Source organism: Gossypium hirsutum, chromosome A08 (genome assembly GCF_007990345.1).
Source record: "Gossypium hirsutum isolate 1008001.06 chromosome A08, Gossypium_hirsutum_v2.1, whole genome shotgun sequence".
In the NCBI taxonomy this organism is placed as follows: Eukaryota; Viridiplantae; Streptophyta; class Magnoliopsida; order Malvales; family Malvaceae; genus Gossypium; species Gossypium hirsutum.
The window spans coordinates 10834585-10845299 of record NC_053431.1 but is presented as its reverse complement, the minus strand read 5'-3'; the positions used below and the strand labels follow the sequence as shown (position 1 = coordinate 10845299).

The following is a 10715-nucleotide window of genomic DNA, read 5'->3' as shown; positions in this document are numbered from 1 at the left end:
CATCCTCCTCAGTGCTTATTGGCAACTCATTTAGTTCATTAATAGTATGTTTACCCTTTGGCCACTTTTGGGAAAATTTAAGTTTAAGTATTGGCTTTTCATAGTGCTTAGTGGTATAGACAATTTAAGAGTTTTGTTTATGGAGGACTTAGAAGATCAGGGAAGGGAATGGCAATAGATATCTTCCACGCACCTTTTTTGCATGCTTGATGATTTTATCAAAAATCATTTACCTTGGATCAAACTCTACCATTTATAGAATTTTTCTTAGAAGGATAGTAACTTGCACATTAATTCACCTCAGTTTTTGGGAAGCCAATTTTTCGTGTTCAATAGCATATAGAACAGCATAAATTGTAGAAAGGGACGAAGCATGAATAGTACCTTTCTTAGACCAAGTCAAATGAATGTTGTTGGTTACGGAAATAGTAGTTTGATCCATAGTCTCATCTAGCTTGACCATGTTTTGGCAATAACAGTTGAACACCTTTCTAATTACTGTTGGGCTAAAATCATACCACTTACCTTTGACAAAGTCTTTGTGATGGATTTTTTTTCCTTATTACTAATGTTGCAAAGCATATTAGTATAGAATTCCAAGACACTACTATAGACATAGGGTTTGACAAAACTAACTGAACCTATTAACTCATTGTTTTCAGGGAAAGTAATTTTCTCAATGTTTTGCTCTTCAATAAAACTTTTCTTTAACATAGAGACATACTTCTTTGAATAGGCATGGTTCAAGAACATTTGGTTTCTCTTTTCAACCAGACATTTTTTTTTCTTCCTGATAGCATCTACAACATCTGCCGTGTAACAACCCTAACCCGTTTCCATCACCAGAATAGGGTTACAAAGTATTACAGCATAAATCAAATCAAATAATGTCATTAAACCATTTCAATATTAAATTAAATATCAATATTCATTCCACATATTAAGCATAGCATAAATACACTAACATGCCTTAAATCGAGCTTACAGAACCTTTAAAATAGTTTAGGAACAATTAGAGACTAATATGAAACAAAATAAAAAAAATATGGAAAAAACTTAAAAATTTTGGAAACATGAGTTACATTGTTGTGTGACAGAGCCCAAACCATATGGCTCAGAAACATGGTTGTGTGGCCAAATCGTGTACAAATTGAAGTAAGGGTCATACGACCATGTCCACTTGAGTACAAATCGAAATAAGGTCACAGCCGTGTAACAGCCTGTTGTCAAGTGGAAAATCCTGCACTTAAAATCAAGATGATACACAACCGTGTGACGACCTGTGTCCCAGGTCGTGTGCACCTTAAATAGCTTTCAAAACAAGGCAAAGCTTCATCCAAACTTAGGCACTAAGCCAAACCTAAAAAAAAAACATTTCCATACATTCAAAACAACTTGAAACCTGCTTAAAACATATCAAAATATTCAACCTAAGTGCCTAACCAATGTGCCATCATTGACACCACAATTCAATTATCAAACCAAAACCACATTTCATACCAAACTAATTTGCATTCAAAGTTCACAAGTTCATACATTAACACATGTCAAACTTAACATTTCAGCCAATCCATTCATATCTACTTCTACCATAACCCATTCATTCACAAATAGCATAAACTAAAATGACAAAACTTGTATATATATGGAACTTTACAAACCAAAAGCTAACGACATAAACAAGTAAACCAAAAACCAAGTTAAAACAACATCATCCAAGTACAAAACGCATCACATGGGATAAGTATTCAAAACACATACAAGACTCATATTACATGACATATAACCCTAAGATAAACATGTCAAAATCTATCGATAGGTCTCTGGATAGTGTGATCTTCAAGTTGATCCAATCGTCTAATTCCACAAAACGATATCTACAAAGAAACAGAAAAATGACACAGGTAAGCTTCTATAGAGCTTAATAAGTTCAACGGTTAAAACGATAAAACTCATCATATAAACATAGCAATTTCATTAACAAGATTAACAAAATATATAAATCATGTCAACCATAGTCATTCAACAGGTGAGTTTATACATATACATTTATGAGTTGCATAATATGTTCAGTCACATGAGATCATTCAATATCAAGTCATGATAATATCAGATAATCATGCAATCCATTATACAATTCAATAACAAGTCAACTATCATTGAAAATTTTCCTGATGAACGATATAACAAATACAAGTATGCAGTTATCCACCTGAAATGCACCAAAAAGCTCAAACGAGCCAATCCAACCGAAAATATGCCTCGACACCAAGTGCCTAGACCGTAGGCTATCATCCCTCCGAAAACACGCTTGGACACCAATTGCCGAGCTCGAAGGCATTATATCTACCCCCAGTATCACGCTAGAATCACTGTAAATATAACACGATAATCCACAACAAATGTTGGACTTCAATATATTCAGTGGACAGTATCAAGTCAATAATCATCATCTCATCACAAGTCAATCCCATACCACGTGCATTATAACCTATTGGCATGCCAATTGTACTCTATCCTACGTTCATCCGACTCAAAACATATCATCGTTTAACATCATTCAAAACAAATACTTACTCAATTCATAACCAATTTCACAATCAATATAACAGTTCAAATTATACTAAATTAAACCGAACGAACTTACCAGAGCTAAACTACAGAGATAGTAAAGCTCAGGGGCTAGTCAGCAACTTTCCTTTTTCCTCGATTATCTACTAGTTCTTGATTTTTAGAGTAATTTATTTCAATTCATCAGCCTCAATTTCATATAATATTCAATTTAATGCATTGGCTTCCTATTCACAATTTTTCACATTTGCCCCAAACTTTTACATTTTATACAATTTAGTCTCTAAACCCAAAACATTCAAATTTATCACAAATTCATAAATTTTTATGCTATCCAAATTTTCACTCATATTTGTATAGCCCATAATTATTCAAAATTCACAATAATTTTATGTCAATTTTAATATTTTATCAATTCAATCCTTTAACTAAAAACTAACTAAAATCATTTTACAAAATAGTCTTAATCAACAAGCAAGATTAATATTCTACCATTAAACTTAAAAAACACACCAAAATCATCAATGATATCTTTCAAAAATTTAACGGTTTTACAAATGAACCCCCGGGCTAGCTAGATTAAGCTAAAACGATTACAAAAATATAAAAATTACTAAGAACAGGTGAAAATAAGCTTACATGCAAAGAAATGGACAAGGCCGAAGCTTCCCTCTCCCTAACAATGGTGTTTGACCATGGAATGAGAGAAAGAAGAAGATGATAGCACCTAATTTTTGTTTTCAACTTAGATTCATTTTATTTTAACCTATTTAATTAATCCAAAACATATAAATTATAAAAACACTAAAGTTTAGCCGGCCACTAACCTTAACAATGGCATAATTTCCCTATGAAACCATCCACTTATACATTTATAACCAATTCTCATACAATCCCTAATAACAATTACTTTTATAACTTTTACAATTTAGTCATTTTTACTTAATTAACTATTTAAACGTTAAAATTACTTAATTAACTAATTAATATTTACGAATACACATTGAAATTATGGTCCCGAAACCAGTAGAAAACGGACTATTACATACCAGTAGCTTTAGAATTCCACATTGTTTCAATTTTTTTTTTCTTTTCAGAAGTGATAGGAACATAAGGGTGACTTGAAACATGGTAGCTTATTGTTAGACAAGCATATTTATATTAAAAAGGGTTGGGAGGTAGATTTCCCTTGCACATAAAATTTATTTTTAAAATAATGTATTGTATAATTATATATTTTATATAATCATTAAATTTTAATTTTATAAATTTGAATAATTATTAATTTTCATATTTGTTATGTATACATAATTCTTGTATTAAAATATATTTTATATTCATAATTAATATTATTTAAACGTATTTTTATTTATAATTTAATGTAAAAATTTCATATAAATACTTTTATTGTTAATAATTTTTAATATAATTATATAATATTTATAAATGCATTTTCACAAATTGAATAATTATCATTTATTTATATTTTATTTTTAATTTAAATATTATCATATAATTATATTTATCATCAACGTCTATTTAGTTATAAATTTGAGTATTTTGAGTTTAGGATCATATCTATCTCAGACCTAAATCTTTCTTTGCTTAAATTTTTATGTGCTCAACGTTGGTTTTCTTAGACTTAAATAAGCTAAGCTCAAACAAATTCTTTTAACTCTAATTTTTTTATTTCAGATTTTCTTGGAATTTAATCGTTATAAATTTGAATTTTTTCAAACTCAAATTATTAAGGATTTGGATCAAACAAACATACTTTTGGGCTTAATCCTATTTTGCCGACTTTACAATTGTGTTTTTTTAATTAAAAAAATTATACATAAACATTTATAATTAAATTCAAATGATATTCACTATTATTAAATAGTAAATTTGGATTTTCCCAAATAAAACAATAAAGAAAACAAAATTTTAAGCAATAAATATATGTCTTGGGGTTAATGTAAAGAAGGATTTTAGAACTAGACTGATGATGAAATCAAATAAAATTAATTCGATTAATTTATCTATTTTAATAAAAATTTATTTAAAAATATATTTTAAAAAAACGATTTAGTTATTGATTCAATCGATCTAATCTTTTATTTGAAAGGTCCAACATTCCATTGAAATGTTGAAAGTGGAGGAATTTATATTCATTTGTCTACAAAATCAACTGAAGAAAAAGAAAATCCTAACTAGGGTGATAGGGTAAAACTAAGACCATGGTTGGTGGATTGAAATAAAGAGTAGGCAGTTACCAAAATAATGATAATAAATTAATAATTATTTGCTTTTGTGGGTTGCCCTTTTTATTTTTTCTACTCCACACTCTCTAGACTTGGAATCGATATGATATCTGACCATGTTGTACAACCCAAATGTTGCGGAAGGCATATCAATATTATCGCCACTAAAATGTACATACCCTTCACTTTCTTGTGGGGTCCTCACGGTGAAACTCACACATCTTACCTTTCTTACTTCTTTTCCCCTAATTTCTTTTTGGTAGGATTTTTTTAATTTCATTTGTGAACTTAAAAAGTTGATAAAATGGAGATATATAGCCCTTAAATTGAGGAGATATCATTTCTTAACAAGGCCCATAATAAGAGAGATGTATGTTGGGATCAAAACACATGGCTGTCCTTTCTTCTCCTTGGAGTCCCCACACAATAATATATCAATGGCCCATCATATACTCAATTACTCCCAACTAATATCATATTATCAGATTTCATATCAAACAAGTAGAAAGATAAAGAGTTTGTAAAGGTGTCAGATTGTCCTTCAAAACTAAATTTTAATAAAAATTAATAATATTAGAAAACAATATTTTATAAGAAGATATATAAATATGAATACATGCATTTCACACATATATTATTCATAAAAATATAATAATTGATTTTCTTCTTTTCTAATAAAAAAAATGTGCCATTTAACCGCCAAATCACAATTTTTAAAATTAAAATGATTAAATTGTATTTTTTATTATTATTTAAAAATCACTCTTTATTTACTGACAACTTTTTAAGCAATTTTTATTTTGACTTTGAAAAAACAAGGGAGAGAGAGATGAACATAGATATTAAACCAATTCTCCATATCGATTTGACTACATAGAATTTTAATAAAAATGTTACGTGTCATGTGGGAATCACATAAAACTTATTTGCAAATATGAAACCAACCTTGGAGAAAATATGTATGTATTATCCTATTAATATTATAATTTATACACAAATACAATCCATGTGTTTTGATCAAGTTTGACATTTAGCCCATGTATTTAAAAAAAATTTAATTAATTTTTTAATTTTAAATTTTGAACTAATCATTAAAATTATTAATATTTATATCAAAATTTACCATGTTAATTAAACTATAATAAGGCATATGATTGTTAAAAAATAAATATAATATAATGACAATTTTTTTTAAAAAATACTAACAATTAGGATATTTAAATTGAAAAAATAAAATAATTTAATTTTTTAAATACAAGAATTAAATCTGAAACATTTTTAAAGTATAGGAACTTGGGAATAGACACGCAATAAATGACATCTCATTCGTAACCCAAACAACTCGTGTCCTCCTTAATCCTAAACGACATCAGGTAACTGGTTTAATGCATCGGAAGGAAAAGTCCACTGATTTCCCTATTTAGCCCCCCCCCCCCCCCCCCACAGTCTTCCCGTTTTACTTTAACACCCCCCTTTAATCCCAAAAAAGCAATAAAACCGTCATTGATTTGTGGACCTCACCTTTTCCCATGTACTTGTACTTTCCAGTTTTAACCTCCCCTATCACTTTCCCACTAATTTACCATAATTTACTGAAAAGACTATCCTACCCACACTCTCATTGCTTTTTCCTAGTCATGATGACTATTGACGTAGCAAATTAACCACAACCTTTGAGGTCCAATTAGGTAATTTTATCTAAACCCTATTAAATTAACTTCACTAATTAACAGCGCCTGAGTACCATGGGACTCCATTACGGAAACCGGCACCTTATCGTCACGCTCCTTTACGTGGCATCGTGTAACCACCACTAAAAATGAACCGGTTCACGGTTCAACACGTAGCCCAAATTCAACGGATTAAATATTTCGCCACGTAGGACTTCAAAATTTTGTCAACAGGTCCACGTCAGATATCCCTACCCCTCCACCCTTTATAAGGCCCTGGACCACTGCCCCTGCTAACAGTCTCATCTCATTTCCATTTTCTGGCTTTTTCACCACCTCTTGTTTCATCGGTTTTATTTCTTAATTCTCGTTCTCTTCGCCGGCGAGTTGTTGCCGGAAAAATGGACTCGCTGGTCACTCACAATCTTCGCGTGAATTCCCATGGAAATAACATTATGTTCTCGGGCTGTTGCGTGTTTCGGTAACTTTAACCGTATCTGAAAAAAAAAGTGAAAAAAAAAAAAACTCGTAAGCAAAGCGACTCTACTTAGCAGAGTTATGAAGTTATTCCATCCCTTGTTTGGCAAATGAGAAGCAAATAATTGTATATTATAATCAACGTTAAGAGTTAAGAGTCTCGTGTCTTGATTAACTGCATTATTTTTTGTCTCTCCAACATGAATTTCTGTGTCAATTGCGTGTGCTGATCTCATCAGAAAGAGAAGAATCAACGAGAGTTTGAAGTGTTGCCGTAGTAAAGGTAGAAGCGGCTTTTTTTTTCTTTTTTTTTTTGAAGACCGAGAAACATGCCTTTCCCAATGAAGATCCAGCCGATCGATTTCAACACGCTAGAAGAGGCAGCGCTGCCGCGGTCGGAAACAGTAAAGCCTTTGGTGAAATCGAGGTTCAAGCGGCTGTTTGAACGGCCGTTCCCTAGCGTTCTAAGAAATTCCACGACGGATAAGATCGGTACCATCGCCGCCGATGAGCTCCCTTTAAGCAAGGAATACGCCGGTGAGTTCGAGCCGAGCTCTGTTTGCTTGGCCAAGATGGTTCAGAATTTCATAGAAGAAAACAACGAGAAACAACAATCTTGTGCTGTTAGATGCAGCCGTAACCGCTGTAACTGCTTCAACCGTAACTGCAGCGACAGCTCCGAAGACGATATGGATAGTTTCTTTGGTGACTCCAATCTTAATTCTCCCGCTGAAGCATCTGAAATCCTAAAGGTATTACAATATTTTCCGCCTTTTTCCTTAAATTGTAAAATTGTAGCTTATTTTTTAAATGTGTAGCTCATCTTTTATGGAACAGAATTTGATTTGTCCTATGAGTGTGAGTGAAAAGATTTTATTGGCGGATACGGCGAAGATTGTGGAGAAGAACAAGATCTGTAAGAGTAAAGATGATTTTTGCAGGAAAATGGTCACTGATGGATTACTGACCCTTGGATATGATGCTTCTATCTGCAAATCTTGCTGGGAAAAATCTCCCTCTTGCCCCGCCGGTACTTTCTTTCTCCCTTTTTATTTGTATTATTAACTCGTCTTCAAATTTGTCATACAGATATTTATGCTAGTATCCGATTCCTATGCTAATGGCTTGATTTTATTTTATTTTAACAATTTAGAAATAATAACACTTTCTATTTTTAATTAGCAGGGGAGTACGAATACATAGACGTGATAATTGAGGGGGAACGAATGTTGATCGACATCGATTTCAGATCAGAGTTCGAACTCGCCCGATCAACGAAGACTTACAAATCAATCCTCCAAATGCTTCCCTTCATCTTCGTTGGCAAAGCTGATCGTCTCCAGAAGATAATTGTTACTGTTTCAGAGGCGGTAAAGCAATGCCTGAAGAAGAAGGGAATGCACATTCCTCCATGGCGAAAGGCCGAGTATATCAAGGCCAAATGGCTTTCTCCTTATAATCGAATCACGCCTTCACCTTCACCTTCACCTTCACCTTCACCTACTCCAACATCAACATCTATAACCGGAACGCTCAAAGAATTTGAGCTTGATCCCAAAGCTAAAAAACAATGCCAACCTTTGTTTGAATTGAATCCTGAGGGTAAAAACTCCGTTGACGATGCTGATTTGGGGGAACCCATATTTGCTTTGTCAGAGAGTTCTGAAGAAGAACGGAATGAAAAAAATGTGAAGAAAGAAGAAAGGAAGCCACCTCAGATAAATCCCAGGAGCTCACAGATTGGGGTTAAGATCGTGGCTGGTTTGGCTTCAGCAATTGAAGAAGATGAACAATAAATTTTGGACTTTTTTTTTTCTTTTCTTTTTTACTTTTTTTCCCATTTGGGTTATTGGAAAATCAAATATACTATAGTACATGATTTAACTGTTTGAATCCCCTTCAGTTTTTTTATGTAAGGGTTGATCTGATTTTTACTAATATGAATAATTTTTGTTATAAAAATAGTAAAGAATAAAATAAAAAATATATATTATTTTCTGTTGGTGCCTCTTATTCTTTCTTCCATTTCAGGTTCATTTTTGTATTCTCATGTAATTGTGTTCTTGTTGAGGTTTTTTTTAAATATATATTTTCTCTGCAGGTGTGGAACCAAAGCAAAGAGGAAAAGGTGATTTCGCCCCCTCCATTTCATTTTATATTATCATTTCCAAATCTTTATTTACTGTTCTTATCTTTAAAGGAGCAGAGGAACTAAATTTTATAATGATGGAAGCAGCCTGTGCAGTCTCGAGCTTTGTGAGGTTAGTCCTGACTCTTAAGCTATTTTTTATTTGCTTCTTCAACTGATTCTTTGCTCTTTACATTTTTCTATGCATTATTTTATTTTATTGATAGTATGAAATAATTTTGCAATTATTTGTCTGGCTAGAGGGTTTTCGATTGAACTCCTCCATTTACCTTGCTTTCTCATCATTAGACTAAATTCATTTTCTAATTACGTTTGATTAGAAAGATAGATATGCGAACCTAACTGTCATTTGTAGCTGTGTTGGTCGGTGTTAAGATAAAGCGTTGAAATTTTAAAACTTCTATTGACGGTAATTAAAGTTTAAAGGGATACGATTTTGATAGTAATATTTTTTGCTTTAAAAGTATACAAGATATTCTAATTGCAGATTAATTTGGGTTCATTTCTTGTAGTACAAATTTAATATTTGGTTAATATTGGCTTCTGAATGAAGTTTTCTCATTTCTGTGTATCTAGTAGTTTGGGATTTTCTATATATTTATCCTGACTTTGATTTATTGCCAGATGCCCATATGAATGTGGCCTAGTGTCGGTTTTCTTACCTTTTTCTTTTTCCCTTTTTTTTTTCTTTTATTTTTTGTCGCCCAATATGAAGGAAAGGATGTGAAACTGAAAACAGCATAATCTCCATTTGAATAATGGATTTTATCTATCAACTGACTTCGAAGACCTGTGTTAGGTAGCTATTGACGGGTGGAGCCACCTTGTGGCTTTGGTGGGTGTTGTTGGTCCCCTACCTAGAGATTTTAAAGACTCGTGCTTCAGTTCCTACCTTTGGTTAACTGGTAGGGGAGGATGATAGTCCAAAGATATCCATAAGAATGTGAATTTCTGAAACTGCTTTTACCACAAGTTCCCTCGTTTTAACTTTTTTGATAATTCCCGAATTTAATGACCTAATTTCACAGTGGGGATAGTGGGAGTGCTTTTGTTTGGAAAAACAAAATGTATTTTAATTGCAAGTCGGGCAATCGGTTTGCAATTCTGTGACTTATGGAAACCTCCTACCTGCAAGAACATATTAATTTTGTGATCCTGTAATTGTATATAGTTATTGTTTCGGATATACTTGGTTGACTTCTTCTTTTTTTCCCCATTTTTCTATAAATATATAAAATTAATTAATAAAATAGATGAAACTGAAACTACACGCAATTCACAAAAGCAACTATAAATATAATGGTTAATTTTCAAATTAAGCAAATAAAGAAATTTAAAAAAAAAAGGAGAGATTAAATTTCAAAGCGGAGGCAGAATTGGATCTAAATCTAATTTCTTTGGTTTCAGTTATTAGTAAGGTGCAGCAAATGGTGTTAATTTATGTGCCTCGTACTGATTTAGGCGGGGGGTCCACATAGTAAAAAGAGAGAGAAACGGGCCAAAAACGAAGAAAACGAGTCAACGTAGGAAATCAACATGGCCTGGACTTCCTCACACGGGTAGTTCACACGCCCGTGTCTATTTGACAGATTGCAACACGGC

The 10715-nt window shown here is 32.3% G+C and overlaps 1 protein-coding gene across 14 annotated transcripts; it reads left to right on the top strand.

Moving 5' to 3' along the window:
- The first annotated feature begins 6580 nt into the window (after positions 1 to 6580).
- LOC107950993 (uncharacterized) lies at positions 6581 to 10297 on the top strand. 14 transcript variants are annotated; one of them, XR_005900133.1, is made up of 5 exons: positions 6581 to 7716; positions 7802 to 7994; positions 8150 to 9092; positions 9171 to 9225; positions 9829 to 10297. XR_005900133.1 is itself a non-coding variant. In XM_041075841.1 (3 exons), the coding sequence occupies exons 1-3, from the start codon at positions 7294 to 7296 to the stop codon at positions 8758 to 8760; spliced, it is 1230 nt and encodes a 409-aa protein (XP_040931775.1). In that variant the 5' UTR covers positions 6776 to 7293; the 3' UTR covers positions 8761 to 10297. The 14 variants fall into 14 exon arrangements, 2 of the variants coding, with proteins under 2 accessions (XP_040931775.1, XP_040931776.1); XR_005900131.1 differs by having other exon boundaries at positions 6776 to 7716; positions 8147 to 9092; positions 9913 to 10297; XR_005900128.1 differs by having other exon boundaries at positions 6776 to 7716; positions 8147 to 9092.
- Positions 10298 to 10715: the final 418 nt, after the last annotated feature.

What these genes read in the sequence shown, in the direction of transcription:
- LOC107950993 (XM_041075841.1), top strand. Translation starts at nt 7,294, where the DNA reads ATGCCTTTCCCAATGAAGATCCAGCCGATCGATTTCAACACGCTAGAA. An exon ending in AAGCATCTGAAATCCTAAAG is followed by an intron (nt 7,717 to 7,801) that starts GTATTACAATAT and finishes TTTATGGAACAG; the next exon opens with AATTTGATTTGTCCTATGAG. An exon ending in ATCTCCCTCTTGCCCCGCCG is followed by an intron (nt 7,995 to 8,146) that starts GTACTTTCTTTC and finishes ATTTTTAATTAG; the next exon opens with CAGGGGAGTACGAATACATA.